At 37.2% G+C, this 19365-nt stretch overlaps 1 protein-coding gene across 1 annotated transcript in view; it reads right to left on the reverse strand.

The window, feature by feature from the left end:
- Positions 1–17085, reverse strand: part of TRIT1 (tRNA isopentenyltransferase 1) — a 66822-nt gene extending 49737 nt beyond the window's left edge. The window contains exon 1 of the mRNA XM_051987767.1: positions 16891–17085. Coding sequence (XP_051843727.1) covers positions 16891–17070 — 180 coding nt within the window. The 5' untranslated portion in view covers positions 17071–17085. The remainder of the gene's footprint in view (positions 1–16890) is intronic.
- Positions 17086–19365: the final 2280 nt, after the last annotated feature.

Below are 19365 nucleotides of genomic sequence, written 5' to 3' on the forward strand. Positions count from 1 at the left end.
GTCAACTCCCCATAGAGACTGCTTATGCTGAACAAGCAGGAGACTGAAAGCCTAAATCAGAATAATTGGGTATCTGAGCTACAGTGGGGAGGGTTAGTCCAATACTCTCTGGGCTCTGTGACTCTACTGCTTAGCTACAGAAGGATTCCATTAATAAAGGGGTCACTGTGTACCAGGCCTCATGCCTACATTATCACAACAGGTGGTCTCTGGAACCCCCTCACCCTCACATACTCCCCACCCCACCATGATTTCTACTCCAACAGCTGCCCAAACACTGCCAGCATTTGTCTGATGTTTGCAAAACCAGGACCAGGCATTTCCCATGAATGGACAGAGGGTTGGAACTTAGCCTCTGTCAAATGGTACAGAATGATAAGCTGACAGAGCAAATTGTAAGGGCATTATACTCTATAAACACTCATAGAATCACAGGATATCAGAACTGGGAGGGACCTTCGAGTCCTCATCTAAACCAATCTCATTTTACAAAGAAGTAAACAAGGGTCCAGAGAAAAGGGACTAGTCCAAGGTCAAACCACTAGCAAGAGTAGAGACAAAACAAAAACAAGTCTTCTGACTCAATCCCAGGACTCAGTCTTGTGCTTTTTACACTATCCCCAACCTGCCTATTCAAATCCCTGTAGGAAAAAAAAAAGGACAACAAATCTCTATAGATATAATGCACATCGTTAATAAGAACTTGATTAATTTGAGTGTTCTTTTAATAAAGGTAAAGAAACATTGAGAAAAGAGGAAACAAGGAATCCCAGATTTCTTTGAGGGCAAGGATTGTGTCATTTTCATTTCTGTAAACCTAGCTCTTAGCAACAAACTGAAAACAGTTAAAAAAAAAATAAACTTTTTGAGACATACATCTGGTAGATTACATAGTTCTGTTCTACATTTTTCCAATATCCGTTAAATGTCACTGAAGATGCTAGAAGAGGATTCATAATGACCTGAATGTGAATCCGGCCTACAATTCGTAATGACAATGGGAATCTAAACCAATCACTTAATCACAAGCCTCAGTTTCCTCATGTGTAAAATGAAACTAATAACAGCATCTACTTCACATGGTTGCTGTGATAATCAAGTGAGAGAACATGAAATGTTTTACAAACTTTAAAGCACTATATGAAATGTTAACTATCATTATTTTGAGTAAGACAACAATTCAAATGCCAATAAATGTTAAGTATTAAATAAGTACATTTGGGGAGCTCTTTCACCTCCATTTAAAGCTGAACAACAACACTTCACCAAAGCAAATCACAATTAAGATCCAAGAACAAAGAAGAAAAAAGAACCAAGGCTCTTATGAATCAAAATAGATATCATAGTAAGCATTAAGACTGTACACGGAATACTTTATTCATAGGGGACCCTCTCAAATTCTTAAGAGCCAGCTTACTCTTACTTTACATATATTCCTAATGGACTTCATTAGCTGGTTCCTAAACCCACGATAGGATTATAAACAGCAACTAAAAAGAAGCAAGGAACAGAAAGTCAGTTTCCAGGTATGTTTGAGAGAACACTGGGCCTGGTTGGCAGTGTAGAGGGCAGTTGAAGAGTTAATCTTGTAATACAAATGGAAGTTTGAGAGTCAATGACTGAAGTCAATAAAAATGGATATAAGTGAACAAGATTTATGACAAGGAGGGAACAAGAAAAAGCTTAAGGGCAGAATCTTGGAGGGTATTTACACAGAGCGGGTGGAAAGAAAAGGGACAAGTGAAGGAAATCAAAGAATGGACAAGGAAGAGAAATAACCAAGAAAGAGTGTTTCAGAAATCAAAGGAGAGAACATCAATAACAGATTACATTTCCCAAACAAATAAACTTCATACTTCTATTTGTCCTTTAACTCAATCTAAATTCAATTTAAACATAACTATACTAACTCAAAACACATACAATTTACAAATGGGATGGGGGAATCAAAATACGTTCATAGTACATAGCCTATTAGAACTTAGAAGTGATTTTGTAAAAGATGATTAGCAGAAATTACTCATTACTATACAGTATATAGCCACAGCTAACCTGCCTGGAATGGAATGCTGATTATTGATTACATTAATATGCTAATTTGGCTTTTTGGGGGGGATTCAACATTTAAGGTAAAGCATGGCACAAAAGACCTGGATTTGGAGTTAAGACAAAGATTAGCATCCTGGCTCTGTCTTTTATTATCCTGTATGACCTTAAACAAGTTTCTTAACATCTCTGACTCTCAGTTTCCTCATCTGTAAAATGAAAAGACTGGAAGAAAAGACCTCTGAAGTCCCTTCCAACTCTATATCTATGTTCCTAAGATCAGTCAGTTATACTTGATATAACATGGCATAAACAAGGAGTTCATAAACTCTGATGGGGAAAAAAATTACCTCCTTCTAATTGAAAATTAATATTTCCAAAAAACAAAAAAGTAATGTTTCCTTCAATTATGAATGAAAAACCCAAATAATAGTAGTACCTGTGATTTATCAAGAGAAATCAAATAGTTACATTTATTGCAAATAGTTCAAAGTGTTTCTATTCTTCAGTATTTCAAGCCCCCCCCCCCCGGTCGAATGCATGTAATCTTCTCAATCTTCCCATCTACAAAATGGATTTCAATACAACTGGCTTCCAGATTTTATTCATTTAAAACAACCTGAGAAGGTTGAAAATGAAAATATTTTAAAAATATGAATATTACTCAATTTAGAGTTATACAAAATTTACAATTAGTAGATTGTAGCTTGCAGACCCTGGTTCTAAAGATTTCAGGGCCTGAAGTTTTTAAAATCTTTAATTGGAGAAAATCAAGTGTCTCTTTAAAGGAAAAAGCACTGGCTAAGGGTCAGGAATTTAAATCCAGCTTTGGATATTACGTGTGTCTTTGGGCAAGTCACTTAACTCTTCAATTCCTCAACTGCAAAATGGGGGCACTGAATTCCCAGACTTGTGAAAATCAAATGAGATAGTATTTGCAAAGTGCTTATTAGTACTATACTGCGCACACAGTAATTTAATAGATGCTTACTTCATGTTCTTCCTCTTCCCTTTTGGATATGGATAAAAAATGGATATTTTTGGATATGGATAAAAAGGGAAAGGTTAGGAAAACTGTGTTCCATAGTCAAGAAAAAAAGAATGAGAAAGGAAAAAAGATATGTTAGCTTTCAATTCATAAGCTCTCCCTAATAACAATAGCTGGCATTTATTTACTCAAGGTGCTTTAAGGTTTACAGCACTTAACATAAACTGTCTAATTTGAGCCTCTCAAGATGAGGAAATTTAGGTTCATAAAGGTTAAATAAAGAGTTTGTGGTCAGAGGAATTTTTCTAAAAATATCTTATTTTCCCCCAATTATATGTAAAAATTATTTTAAATACCTTTTGTTTATCTTTTTTTAAAGTTTTCAGTACTAAAGTCTATCCCTTCCTCTCTCCCCACCCCTTTCCTTGAGAGAGTAAGCAATCTGATATAGGTTATACATGTACAGTCATATAAAACATTTCCATATTAGTCATTTTGTGTAAGAAGACTTAAAAGAAAGAAAAACAACATGCTTCAATCTGTATTCAGACAACATCCATTCTTTCTCTGGAAGTGAATAGCATTCTTCATCATGAATCCTCTGGGACTGTCTTGGATAACTATTACTGAGAATAGCTAAAACAGTGGTCTTCAAACTTTTGTTCTCAATATCTTTATCCTATTAAAAATGATTGAGGATCTGTCCAGAGTTTTTGTTTATGTGGTTTATAGTTATAGATATTGATCACATTAAAAACAAAAACTAATTATGAATTTGTAGACTCTCTGAAAGGATTTCCAAGATTCCCAGGATGCTCTGGATCAGACTTTGAGAACCACTTAGCTGCTAAGTCATTTACAATTGTTTGCTGGATGATATTGCTATTATTGTTTACAATGTTCTCCTGGTTCTGCTCACTTCTCTTTGTATAGGTTCATATAAGTCTTTCCAGATTTTTCCAAAACTATCCTGTCCTTCATTTCTTATATCAAAATAATATTCCATTATAATCATATACCACAACTTGGTCTGCCATTCTCCAATTTATGGGCATCCTCTCCATTTACAATTCTTAGCTACCATAAAAAGAACTGCTATAAACACTTTTGTATAAATAGGTTCTTTCCCCTTTTTTAAAAAAATCTCTTTGGGATATAGACCTAGCAGAGAGGAGGGAAAAAGTCACTGTGGGATTGGAAAGTGTAATTTCATTTGTTCAATAAGCATTTTTTAAGGATTTACTATCTGTCAGTCAGTTGGTCCATGAGCTGAAAGTACTAAAGATAAGTAAGGCTACAGAGAAGGGAAGGGAAGACAGTGATACTGTACCCCAAAGGCAGAATTGAAACATAAAATGTTTTAAGGCTTACAAAATGTTTCACACACCAGAGGTGTAAAATGAGACAGTTTTTGGCCTTGGACAATGCAAGAATTTGTTTTGCTTGACTATGAATGTTTGTTACAATTGTTTGTTTGGGGGCAGCAAAGTGGTGTAGTGGATGTAACACTAGAGAGGACCTGAGTTCAAATGTGGCCTCAGATATTTAACACTTCCTAGCTAGCTATGTGGCCCTGGGCAAGTCATTTAACCCCAATTGCCTCGGCCAAAAAAAAGAGAAAAGAATAATTGTTTGTCTGAGAAGCAAAAGTAGGGAAAAATAAAATAATTTTCTGTAATTGAAAAAAACCTAAATTAAAAAATTTCTCCCAAAAAAATCCTAAGTGTTTTGCATAGCACAAATGAGCTTGATAATAGCTCCATCCATGAGGTGAGCAGCAGAGATATCATTAGCTACATTTACAAATGAGGAAAAGAGGTGACTTGACACAGTCACATAAATAGAGAATTTGAATCTGAGCCTTTTAAACCCAGAATTCTCTGTCCACTACATTACGCTGCCTCCCAAATTCTGGAACTGTTCAATAGTTTAATCCAATTGTTATTAAGCCATTTTTCAGTCCTGTCTGATTCTTTATGTCCCCATATGGGGTTTTCTTGGCAAAGATATTGGAGCAGTTTGCTATTTCCTTCTCTCAGCGCATATTTAGAGATTAAGAAACTAAGGCAAAAAGAGTTAAGTGACTTGCCCAGGGTCAAACAACTAGTAAACTTTTGAGGGCAGATTTGAATCCTCGAAGTCTTCTTGACTCCAGACCCAGCACTCTATCCAAGCTAACACAAAGCTGCTTAATCCAGTAACTCTAGTCAATTTTTATTCAAATTAACCAGATATAAATGATTTCCATACTGGGAAAAAGAGCAATCTTTTGACCAAAATGCCATTTTGGTTTAAAGTTACACAACAGAATGTCAGCAGAAAGCATTAAGAATTAAAAACATGTTCTCTCAGTGGTTTAAAATAAGACAAGAGTAGCACAAGATGAAGTTTGGAAAGCAGAAATACAAAAAGCAGCAGAGTTCCCCTGCTCTAGATGACCACAGTGAATCAGACCAAACTATTTTCACTGAGTTGAAAAATTACACAGACACTCAAGGTATTATTAAGAGTAAATGCCAACTAGGAAGTCCAAAAGTTTAATAATCTTTAAAGAACTTTTATATATATACATATTAATTTTTGACATAGGAAAGAACCCTAACTTTGCTTTCCATATTGTTCATGGTTTCCTCATTTTTAAAAACTCTTGCTCAAACTCTAGCTACCTCCCTATATCTTCTTCTCTTTATACTTAAATTCCTGTTTCCCTTCAAAACTAAATGCACCTTCAAAATTTAGGTACAAGGCTTCGGCATGAAACACTTCCTGATCCTCTGCTACCAGTAGTCTAGTCTCCCCAAAAAATCTTTTTTATGTGTTATTATATTATATTTTATTATATTTGTATAATATAATACTTTGCAAGAACTTGTATAAATGTTATCTCCCATGGCAGTAAATTTCAGTTCACTGACTGCAAGGGAGAAGTCTTGCTAAACTGTGTGTGGACGGACATTAATATCATAATATAATAACAGAAACTATAACAGTAACATAAAAGGATTCTAAACGTCACTGCAATATTTGAACAAGGCCTCCTTCACCTAGTCTGTTAGCTTTTCCCCATAACTTTGTGGTCAATTACCTCAACCCTCCCTGGATATTATAAACTCTCACACCAACTATCATGCCCCCTGCTATACCAATTCCCAGACATATCATTCCAATGTATCTTTTATTCTTCTTCTAGGCTAAATAACACAGCTGAAGAAAAACACAGGAATTTCTTCCAGACAAGTGGTAAAAGAATAAGAATATGCAGTATTCAAAGCAATCCAAGCTATCAATAATAATAATAGCTAACACATACCATTTGTTACATGCCAGGACATGTGCTAAGTGCTTTACACTCAACTATTTTGATCCTTCTGAGAGGTCAATGCTATTATTACAGATTAAATCCCATTTTACAGATGAGGAAACTGAGTTGAACTGAAAATTCTGGTCTTCCTGACTCCAAGTCCAGAGCTCTATGCATTGAACCATGAAAAATGCTCCAAAAAGAGAATAAATTAAAGCAACTCTGGGGACCTATCTTAAATCCATCAGACTGATAAAATGATAAAAAGAAAAATGACAAATGTTGCAAAGGGTTTCTAGGAAATCAGCACATTGTTGCACTCTTGATGAGGATATGAACTGGCCCATCCATTCTGGAAAACAATTTGAAACCATAAACAAAAATTCACTAAACTATGTAAACCCTTTGACCCAAGACAAAACCCTTTATTGCTTCTCCTTTTGAAGTGGCAAAGAACTGGAAACTAAAAGGATGTCCATCAATTAGGGAAGAGACCAATTTGTACATATGAATATCAAAAAATTATTACAGCTACATAAATAGTGATGGAACCGACTGTTTCAGAGAAAACCAGGAAGACATATAAAGCGATAAAGTACAGTGAACGCAATGAAAACAACTTATACAAAAGACAAAAAAAACTCTGAAAGACTTAACTCAGATAAATGTAATGAGTAATCCCTATTCCAACTAACTCACTATGAAAAAACGTTATCCCTTCTCTCAGAGAAGTAATGGAACAAAGGTGTAAAATAAGACAGACATTTTTGGATGTAGTTAATGTGGAGATGTTTTGCTTGACTGTGCATATTCATTTTTCTTTTTCAAAGGGAGAAAATGGGAGGCAAAGAGAAGACAGGATTGGGTTCCTCTTCCCCCAACTAAGAAGTGAATGGAAGAAAGGGAAATCCAGAAGGAATAATGCCTGGCACTTAGTAGGTTCTTAATAAATGCCTGCTGCCTTGATTTGGCAGACAAACAGGACAGCTTTGAAAGTTACATATTATAGATTTAAAAAGAAAAGCAAGTGCTACCTAACAGATTTGCAGTTTCATGAATAATCTTCTGTCATTATATATATATATATATATATATATATATATATGGAAATGCTCATTTTATTTGGTACTTAAAGCAACTAAGAGATTGCATTCCAACCATAAATTTAAGTTTGGTATTATATATATGTATATATATGTATATGTATACGTGTATACACACACACATAAACATATATATTTACAATACATATGGACATATATATATTCATAATATATTTATATAAATAATATATATATAAAATGGCCCATTACTATTGCATCCTGGCCAACTTCAGCTGAGCCCTTGCCACTACACAACAATACCTTTATTCATCTTTCATTGATTTCCTAAGATATACAGGTCTTCATAGCTTTAAAAAAAATAAAAGAAAAAAAAAAAAGAAAAAGAAAAGAAAGCACTTCTTATTTCAGACTACAACCCCCTTTTTCTAAAATTCAATTTTCCTCAATCCTCTCAAGGGAAAATTTCTAATACAAGTATTTACAACCAAGTACCACATCTGTTACCTTCTAGTTACTATCAGAAATAAAAATGTTCTTTTCAAAGGCCTTTATTGCCAAATCCAATGATTTGTTTATCTTCTCTCAGGACTCATTCTTCTTGGCTTCTTTGATACTGTTAATCAGTCCAATTTTTCAATATTTTCTTCTAGTCTTCCCTAATACATCCTGCTTTTCCAGATGCTTCTTTAATCACCACTGCTGTGTCTCTCATTTCAGAGATTCATTCCCCTGTTACTTCCCAGCTATGAGTGTTCTCCAAAGTATAGTCCTTGCACTCCTTCCTTTCTCTCTTTCCTTACATTCTCTCCTGAGAAAAGCTCATCCATTCTTTTCTATGATGATGACTTCCAAATATTTATTACCAGACTTATTAACCAAAATCTAGTACATACCTCCAAATGACAATAAAATCTTTCTTATGGCCAAAAACCAGGTCCCTAAAACTAAATTCCCCCTCTTTATTCCCGTGTATATCAATTTGATTCAAATTCAATAGACATTTATATTAATCATCTATTGTTTGCAAAACACCACATAGGTTGCTGAAAGAGATAAAAGGTTTAGATAATGGAGTTTAGAGTTTAGATGAGAGATAATGACAAAAACATGGATACACAACACAAAATATCATGAAAGATCAGCGTGTCTGAAACTGTTTAAAACCAAGTGCTTTTCAAGGTACAAAAGAAAAGATAATTACTGAAAGGGAGATCATGGAAGACTTCATGTAGTAAATGTCATTTCGATTGGGCTTTAAAGGAAAGCTAGGAATTAAGTAGACCAGCTCTAAGCTTTATTAGAACCTCAGGGAAAAATATAGAAAGAGACCACTGATCAAAGATCACCTTTAAGAAAACCCAAAAGGAAAACTTCCAGAAAGCAGAGTTCCTACATCAAAGAAAAAATACAGTAAGCATCCAGAAAGAAGCAGTTTAAGTGCTGAAGGAATCACAGATTGCCAGGATCACATTAAGACCTAGCAGCTTCTATTTAAAAGGAAAGCTCTTAAAATATGGTATTTCAAAAGGGGGAAAAAAAAAGCATAGAAAAATGACGGGAAGTTTTGAAAGTAATGTGGAGTATATGTGTGTATATATATATATATATATATATATTATATCTATCTATCTATCTATATATATATACACACACATACACATTTTTTTAAACAAAAGCAAGCACATGAAATGTAGATTAAGTTTCAAAAGCAATCCTATTTTTACATTTTTTATATATAAGAAAAAGATATTTAAGTTCAGAATTTTTTTTAGAAAAAATTTAAAATGTTCGAGCAGGAGGAACAGCAGGAGCAAAAGATAAGTAGATGCAGCAAAAAAAAAAAAAAAATGCTTGCTTGGAAAACAGAATACTTGGAAAAGAACAAAATGAGATAAAACTGGAAAGGAAAGTTGGCATCAGATATGCAAGGGCCTTGATTATTAAGATAAAAAAATTAAACTTAACTTGCCAGGCAATAAGGAGCAATTAAAGATCAATTTAGAGAGGGATGACATGTCTAGATCAAAGCACAAGGAGAATTAATTTAGTGGGGCTGGAAATGTAAGGATAAAAAAGAAAAAGCCCCGGTCCTCATGGAGCTTGCATTTCAAATGGGGAGACAACATGTATATAAACAGTACAGGACAGTTAGAGGCAGGAACACATTTACTATTTAAGGATATGGTAAAAGCTTCTTGTAAATGGAATTTTTGGTCACTGAGCTGAGTCCTGAAGGGAATGAGGGATTCTAAGATAGAAAAGGGAGGAGAGAAGCCATTCCAGACACAGAGGCCAGTCAGTACAAAGGCACAAGGACAGGAGGAGAAATGTCACAGATTAAGAAAAGTAAGAAGGCCAATTTGGTTGAACCACAGAATGTATGTGGGGAAGTAACATATAATAAAGGTACTACCAGGTATGAGGCCAGGTATTTAAGGGCTTTAAAGAATAAAGTGAGAATGAGCCACTAGAGCAAGGTTTTTAACCTTTTCTGTAACAATCTCCTCTGGAAGTTTGGTGAAGTTTATAAACTCCTTCTTTGAATGTCTTTAACTGCATGAAATGAAATGCCTAAGATTACAAAAGAAATCAATTGTACTGAAATACAATTATCACTTCCAAATGAAAACTCTTAAGAATATCATAGTCAAAATTTGGAGCCTACATGCCAGAAACAAAACAAAACATACAAAGACCCCCCCAAAAAAAACTCCTAAAACTGCAATCTTCCAAAAAGAAATTCAAATACCAAGGAAGCCACAGTCAGCAATCGCCACTTCAAAGGAGTGGAAAGATTGGAAAATGATATTTAAAAGAAAAAAGAAGCCTACAGCCAAGATTAACTTATCTAGCAAAACTTGGTATAATCCTAAAGGGGAAAAAAAATGAATCTTTAATGAAATAGAGAACTTTCAAGCATTTCTGATGAAAAGACCTGAACTTAATAGATACTTTCTTGCTCAAATATAGGAATTAGGAATTAAGAAAAACATAAAAATATACAATTGTAAGGAAATAATAAAGAAGAATAAACTATTTACATTCAAATACAGAAGGATTTTACACATGTTCTCTCAACACTATCAACTGGTGACAGACAGGAAGTCCAATTATGCAAGGTCTGAGTGTTTCTATTATACCTTGATCATCTTATGAGAAAAATGGAAAGAGAAAAGAAGAGGAATACTCTAGGAATGAAAGGAAGGAAGGTTAGGAAAATTATTCCACATAAGCAGGATGAGCAAATAAGCATCTATAACAAATAAGGAAAAGAGAATAAGGGGAAATGGCTGATGCTTGGTCCTCATCCTCAACTGAAATGTTCAAAAGAAAAAAGAATACATATAAACTCATTCAAAAAGGAAAATAAGAGGATAGATATGAAAGAAGAGATAATTAAAGAGAAGGTAGATTAAAGTATAGATTAGTCCTAAGCAAAACAAACACTTCACTAAGGTCATACAAAAAATATTTATAGCTCTTTTTGAGGTAGTAAAGGATCAGAATCTGAGAGGGTATCCATAAATTGAGGAATGTATGAACAAGTTATAATATTGTGATGGGATTGTTACTGTACTGTACAAAATGATGATAGGGGTGGTTTCAGAGACCACTGTTAAGACTTGTATGAAGTGATGCAGTAAAGAGAGCAGAACCAAAAAAAAAAAAAAAAAAAACCCAAAAAACAATTTATACAAAGGCAACATTATGAAAAAGACAAACAAGTTCAAAAGAATTAGGGACCCTCAAAGAATACAAAGACAATTTTCAGTTGAAGAAATTAAAGCCTTTTATAGCCATGAAAAAATGCTCTAAATCACTATTGATTACAAAAATGCAAATTAAGACAACTCTGAGGAATCACTTCACATCTCTCAGATTAGCTAAAAGGAAAAAACAATGATAAATGTTGGCGGGATTAGGAAAATTGGAACACTAATGCATTGTTGGTGGAGCTGTGAAATAACTCAACAATTCTGGAGAGCAATTTGGAACTATGCCTGAAGGGCTACAAAACTACATGCTTTTTGAGGCAGCAGTCTCACTACTGGGTAAGTATCCCAAAGAGATCACAAAAGAAGGAAAAGAACCTACAGGTGCAAAAATGCTTATAAGAGCCCTTTTTGTGAAAGAAACTAGAGGGAGCTAGGTGGCCCAGTGGATAGAGCATCAGCCCTGAAATCAGAAGGACTGAGTGACCCAAGTTCAAATCTGGTCTCAGACATTTAACACTTCCTAGCTCTGTGACCCTGGGCAAGTCACTTAACCCCAATTGCCTCAGCAAAAAAACAAAACAAAACTAGAAATTGAGTGGATGCCTATCAGTTGGGGAACGGCTAAGTAAGTTATGGTATATTAATGTAATGGAATATTTTGTTCTATAAGAACTGATATGCAGTATGATTTCATGATTTCAGAAAAATCTGGAAAGATTTATATGAACTGATGCTGAGTAAACTGAGCAGAACCAGGAGAACATTATATGCAATAAGAGCAATATTATATGATAATCAACTGTAATGGACGTGACTTTTCTCAACAATTTGGTGATATAGGACAATTCCAAAAGTCTTAAGAATGGAAAATGCCATCTGCATCTAGAAAGAAAGAAAGAAACTTAATATGAATGGAAGCATAGTATTTTCACTTTTTTGTTGTTTGTTTTTTCTTTCTTGTGGTTTTTTCCTGTGTTCTGATTTTTCTTGTACAACACAACATGACAATGTTTAAAAGGATTGTACAAGTATAACATCATATTGCTTACTGTCTTGGAAAGAGGGTAAATAAAGGAAGGAGAAAGAATTTGGAACACAAAATCTTACAAAAATAAATGTTGAAAATTACCTTCACATGTATTTGGAAAAATGTTATTGAGGGAAAAAAAGAAAATAACAGTATCAAATATAGGAAACTAGGTAAAGAGTAACCATATATAAGAATGTTATGGAATATTATTGTTCTGTAAGAAATGACCAACAGGATGAATACAGAGAGGCTTGGAGAAACTTACATGAACTGATGCTGAGTGAAATGAGCAGAACCAGGAGATCATTATATACCTCAACAACGATACTGTATGAGGATGTATTCTGACGGAAGTGGATTTCTTTGACAAAGAGATCTAACTCAGTTCCAAATGATCAATGATGGACAGAAGCAGCTACACCCAAAGAAAGAACACTGGGAAATGAATGCAAACTGTTTGCATTTTTGTTTTTCTTCCTGGGTTATTTCTACCTTCTGAATCCAGTTCTCCCTGTGCAACAAGAGAACTGTTCGGTTCTGCACACATATACTGTATCTAGGATATACTGCGATATATCTAACATATATAGGACTGCTTGCCATCTGGGGACGGGGCGGGGGAGGGGGGTAGAGAGAGGGGGACAAGGGGTGGAGGGAGGGGAAAAATGGGAACAGAAGTGAGTGCAAGGGATAATGTAAAAAATTACTCTGGCATGGGTTCTGTAAATAAAAAGTTATTAAAAAAAAAAGAGTAACCATAGCATATAAAAAGGCAGTCTGCAGTGGATAGACCACCAGCCCTGAAATCAGGAGGACCTGAGTTCAAACCTGGCCTCAGATACTTAATACTTCCTAGCTGTGTGACCCTGGGCAAGTCACTTAACCCCAACTGCCTAGGAAGGAAGGAAGGAAGGAAGGAAGGAAGGAAGAAGGAAGGAAGGAAGGAAGGAAGAAAGAAAGAAAGAAAGAAAGAAAGAAAGAAAGAAAGAAAGAAAGAAAGAAAGAAAGAAAGAAAGAAAGAAAGAAAGAAAGAAAGAAAGAAAGAAAGCAGTCAAGGGGAGCAGCAGATTTAGGAGGAAATAAAATGTTTTAGATAGGTTGAGTCTGACGTTGTCAGGTAGGATGTCCTGAGAGTAATGGAGTTGTAGGCCTGGAGAAAATCATCAATAAGTCATGTGCATAGCGGAAACAGTTAAAGGCTACCTCAGTAAACAGAAGAGCAAGTCAGCTTACCTCCCTGCACCGGTTTCCTTATCTATATAAGGAGAGAGTAAGACTAAGTGATCTCAAAGGTCTCTTTCAGCTCTATGTCTAAGAACTTCTATATGATCTTAAGGCTAAGTTATATGCAGTGTGTTGGCTGAGAGGAGAGGAAAAAGGGAAGACAGTCAACAAGAACAGAAAAGCTGATAATTAGCAGCAAAGATGAGGTTGTGTACTATCAATTTATAGTGGATAAAATCAGCTCAATTTCTTGCCTTTCTTCAGCAATAATCTGCAACCCAGAATTGAGAAGTAGTAGAAAAATCATACAATTATGTAAAGAGCTGAAACTCTTAAAAGGTGTGCTTGAATCAGACAACCAAGCACTTAAGGCTAATTACCTACTGGACAATAACTCCATTAGCATATCTTGGAAAAATGGCCCTTCTCACTAGTCCATACTGGCTAGATCTTTTGGTGTATATAGATAATCATAGGAGGGATTAGAGGGTGGAGTGAGATGGACCAGACTCACTTGGTGGCAGGACTGAGAGGAGAAAAGTGTGGAGATTCTGAACTCTAGATCTTTGGCAAAACTCCTGGCAGTTTTGTCCATCTCCTTCACTCCTCTTCCTAAAGACCAAGGACTTATTTATCCTGACTCTGGCTGATTCTGAGGCCTCCAGAGAGCCAGCTCAGACTTTACATAGTATTATTTAATCAGGAATGAGATTTACCTGTAATACTGAAAAATCTAGCAATTAAGTCCAAAAGGACTCTAGAAGAGCAGTCCATGAAATGTTAAAATGACAGGCCATTAGATCAAGGCTGAAAACAAGATAAAAAAAAAAAATCTAAGATAAGATAGGTCAAAGCCCTGATATAGTGACGGGGGGAGGAGAGAGGGGCAAAGAATAAGTTTAGTATAAAGGAACAGAAGAGATAAAAGCAGATCAGGCTGCATTTGGAGAAATTTCAGTCCTTAAACTCTTGGGACATATGACTTCATGTGTAATCTTGCTTTCTCTATAGGTAAGGGGGAGAGGAAAGGCAGAGAATTTGGATCTGAAAATAAAAATACAACTTAGGAAAAAAAAAACTTGGGCATGGTGAAATTACAAGAAGTTTTAATCATGAGTTTAACAGAGTACAACTGAAATAGGGTTGAGGAAGTCACTAGAATCAAAGCATTATGTGATCAGGGATGTGAGAGAAGTCCTCAGTATGAACTATGAAGTCTATGAGGATGATAAATAAGGAATTGGATAGATATTAAAGTCATTGAGAAAAGCTCAAAAAGTTATCTGGAAACTGACAAAGACATGGATGGGGAGAAGGAAAGGCAGACAGATTGAATGGACTTGAAAAGAGAAATCATGGAAGTATGGTAATAGAACAATATGGAAGCAGCAATGGAAGGAAGAAGAAAAGAACTGAACTACACAAACTCTGCTTTCTATTCATGAATCCAAGTTATAGGAACAACATTTTTAGTTATGTCCTTGGGAAAGAGTAAGCTTTCCTTATTTTACCTTCCTGCTTTCTAGGTCAATCAATGAACATTTATTAAGAAACCTACTATGTTTCAAGCACTAAAGAGCTAGGATATAAATAAAAGCAAAAAATAATTCTTGTTCTCCAAAAGATCAGTCTAATGGGGGATAAAATATGCAAATAATTATGTATTAAAAAGCTATCTGTAGAATAAATTGGAAATCCTCAAGAGGGAAGGCACTAGAATGAATGAGGAAATTAAACCTTTCATACTCTGTACCTTCTACCAAGGCTTTTCAGAATTTAGCCCTCTAAATCTACTGTAGGGTTCATTTAAAACTCTCCATACATAAAATGGTTTTTGTCCTCTTTCTCCCAAAATAAAATCTCTTCTCTACTCATTCAAACATTCCAAATTCATATTTTTTCTTCAAGCCTTTACTCCCCATAATCTCCAAAGATGTCCTCCTTTACATGACCTTTCCTTTTCCTATTCTAATGGTACAATCCAAATTCTACTTTCCATATGAAGCTTCCTTAACTTACTTTTCACTTCTATGACTTGGACAGAACTCGGTTTACCCTTTAAAATTTAGCATAATTCTATATTGTCATACTCTTTGGTCAGGATCGCTTGTCTAGTCTGCCCAGTTAATGATCTTTGTGAGGTTCCAAATCATAGCTTTTAATTGTTCTCTAATTCCCATTTTAGCATCGGGTATATCCCAGCATTCACATGTCAACAGACTACTTCAAAATCAGTAATAGTTTACTTTCATTCTTCTATCATTTCTCACTTTTAAAAGGGCAGAGAACACTCAAATAAGAAAACACTCCCCTAAGAAAAGCAATCTAAAGTAATTCTCCACATTCTACGAGATATAAAGGATAGGCTCCTTCCCTCTAAAAAAGAAATTTAAATATGTTTGCTCTCTATCACCAAAAAATTTTAAAAATACAGGTCTATGTGTCCATTCCCCTTCCACCCCAACAGTCACACCTAACATGCAGCGGGTATAGAGGAATCGTTTAATATTTACTGAATGCTTCTAGAATACCCTTTTTAAAAACACCCCAGGACCTAACATTCCTATCCTGTATAGGGAGAAGAAAGAGATATGAACGTCTATAATCTTAGGTAAGGAGAAAAAAGGAAAGGAAGAGACAAGGAGAGGGGGTTAAAGAGCAGAAAGAATCACTGATTTAGAGCTGGGGAAGAACTCTGGAGAGCATGTGGTCCAATTCCTTCATTATAACTCAACAAATACCTACTATATGTAAGGCACTATGTTATGTGCTTGATTTACTGACAGAAACAAATGACTTCAAGAAGATATGTTATGGCTAATCCAAGGTCACAAAGGTAGTAAGTAGACAACTACTATTTTAACTCAGGTTCTTTTAAGGCTTTTGAAATGTATCACTATCTTGGATGAGGTAGGGAAGCTAGAGGGGGCTCGGTGGGTAGAAAAAGAAAAGAAAGGGGATATTTGGGGAAGAATGACAGAGAAGTAAGAGAAGGCTGGAAGGGAGAGAAACTCACAGGAGAGAAGGAGAAAATGATGGTTCGGGGAGAAGAGAGGAAAAGGAGGGAGGAAGAGAGAAGGAAGGGAGAAAGGGATCGAGGGAGGGAAGGAGGGAAAGAGGAAGGAAGAAATAGGAGAAAGGGGGAAGGGAAATAGAAGGGGAAAGAGAAAAGGGAAGGTGGAGAGGGGAGAAAGGGAGAAGAGAAAAAGGAAGACAGAGGAAGAATGGGAAGGGGATAAGGGAAGGCAACGGGGGAAAGAGGAAAGAACAGGGAAGGGCATGCAGGGAAGGCTGTCTTGGGCTCGGAGACGCCGGCTGGGGCTGCTGGGAAGAAGAGGCTGAAGGACCGGGCGCACGCCGCGCAAGGTGCCCAGCGTGGACATCTCAGTGAGGGCCAGGCGGAGCAGGCCTCCTTCCTCTCCTCGGCTCTCAGGCCTCCCCGCCGTCCTATTTCAGCCTCCCGCCCTCCCGGGCCTCCCTCGTTCTCTCCTCATCCCCGGCCCCGGCCCGGGCCGAGTTACCTGCATGGAATCGGCGCTGACAATCTCGCCGCCAAGCCGCTGACCCAGCTGCAGCGCCAGCTTGGACTTGCCAGTGCCCGTGGCCCCAAGAATCACCACGAGTGGCAGAGACCCCCGCAGGCCTCGGGCCCTAGGCCCGGCCCGCGCCGCGTTAGCAGCCGCCATGACCGCGGCCGCCATCCACACCGGAACCACCGCCGCGGCCGCTGGGGGAAGAGTGCTGGTCGCAAGCATCGCGAGAGCACGCTCGCAGCGCGCGCGCGCAGGGCGGCATCCCGTCCCGCCTGCTGTAAGCCATCCCCATGGTGACCACGGTGTGGGAGTGAGAGAGGGCGGAGCCTGAGGAGCCCAATCCTAGGGCGGGGCGAGCGTGACTCAGATTGTGCCAAGCAGGTGGAGAAAAAAAGGAAGGGAGAACCCACATAATCACCGAAGGTCAAAGCGGGAAGGGACGCTACAGATGCCCGAATGGGGAAGGGAGGGTAATAAATGCTTTTATTTTTTTTAAAAAGCATTTATTAAGCGCCTACTGTGTACCAGGCACTGTACTAAATCCTTTCCGATCATCTCTTTTGATTTTCACAATGACCCTGGGAGGTAGGTGCTCTTTAAATTATTCCCATTTCTCAGACGAGAAAACTGAGGCAGAAGTGAAGTAACACACAGCTAGGAAATGTCTGAAGCTGGATTTGAACTCAAGTCTTCTAGGCTCCAAGTTGACCAACCCAATTTACAGCTCCTCCTAATCTCTCACCTGGCAGATGAGGAAAGAAAGGTATAAACACTGACCACTAGCTAATAATCTTTACCCAGGTCTTCTGAATCCATTCGGGGACTTTCTCCCCAGTAGATCTGCTGCCTCTGAAAAATTAAGAGATATTCTTAAAGGTCAGTAAGGCCTGAGTCTCTTTGGACCTCATTTTCCTCATCTATCAAGTAGGGATGGTGGTCTCACTATGAAGCATCGTAGTAAACTGCTGTATCAGGTGAGGAGCATGTGTAAAGCACTTAGCACAGTACCTGGCGCAGAGTAGGCACTTCATCAATGTTGTTTCATTCCCCTTCCCTGTAGGATCTAGGATCACCAAGTATTGCACTAGAGACAAGAAGGCATCAGCATTATCCCTTAATATCTGCTGAGGAAAAAAAATTCTTCAGGACTGGGAGCTGTCCAGCAGGGTGTCTAAGAAGGTCTTCCTAGCAGATACTGTAGCACTCACAGGATGCATCTCCAAGACCATCTAATCTTCCTTGCTTTCCAGATGAAGAAACTGAGGGCCAGAGAGCCTCAGTCACCTACAATCTGCCTTCTGGAGCCTCCTACTATCAACCAGACTTCCACTAGACCTCCACTCCCACCCCCACAATTGCCCAGTGTACTGTGCTGGCTCAGCACAAGAGACTGGAGAAAATAGCAGTATCAGATCATTCAGCAATAGTGACTCGTTCCTAAGGAAGAAAGAGGTGGCCCAATCAGCACTGCACACCTCTCAGATTGGCTAAGATGACAGTAAAAGATGATGATGAATGTTGGTGGGGATGTGGAAAAACTGGGCTACTGATACAGCATTGGTAGAGTTGTGAACTGATCCTACCATTCTGGAGAGCAATTTGGAACTATGCCCAAAGAGCTATCAAAATGTCCATACCCTTTGATCCAGCAGTGTCTTTACTGGGTCTATATCCCAAAGATATCGTTAAAAAGGAAAAAGGACCCATATGTGCAAAAATTTTGTGGTAGCCCTTTTGTAGTGGCAAGGAACTAGAAACTGAGAAATCCATTAGTTGGGGAATGACTGAATACGTTATGGTTTATGAAAGTAATGGAATATTATTGTTCTATAAGAAACAATCAGCAGGATGATTTCAGAAAGGCCTGGAGAGACTTACATAAACTGACACTAAGTGAAGTGAGTAGAACTAAGAGAAGATCGTACACAGCAACAATGGATCAATTCTGATGGACAGGGCTCCTTTCAACAACAGACCAGTTCCAATGGTCTTGTGATAAAGAGAGCCATCTGCATCCAGAGAGAGGACTGTGGGGACTGAGTGTGGATCACAACATAGTATTTTCACTTTTTTGTTATTTTCTTGTCTTTTGTTTTCTTTCTTATTTTTTTCCTTTTTGATTGGATTTTCTTATGCATGATAATTGTGGAAAAATGTATAGAAGAACTGCACATTTTTGACATATATTGGATTACTTGTTGTCTGGAGGAGGGGGGGTAGGAGAAAGGGAAAGAAAATTTGGAACACAAGGTTTTGCAAGGATGAATGTTGAAAACTCTGCAAATGTTTTGAAAATAAAAACAAAGATGGTATCCTATCAGTATTGCCCCAGGAGATTGATCTCTGGTAGTTTCCAGCTGGACTGGATTAGACTAAAAAAGTCTTTCCTGATTGGTGCAGTACTAGGCCTGGAGTCAAGATGTGAGTTTAAATTTAAACTGTGTGAATCTGGGCAAGTCACTT

The sequence above is a fragment of the Antechinus flavipes genome, chromosome 3, assembly GCF_016432865.1.
Source record: "Antechinus flavipes isolate AdamAnt ecotype Samford, QLD, Australia chromosome 3, AdamAnt_v2, whole genome shotgun sequence".
Taxonomy (NCBI): Eukaryota; Metazoa; Chordata; class Mammalia; order Dasyuromorphia; family Dasyuridae; genus Antechinus; species Antechinus flavipes.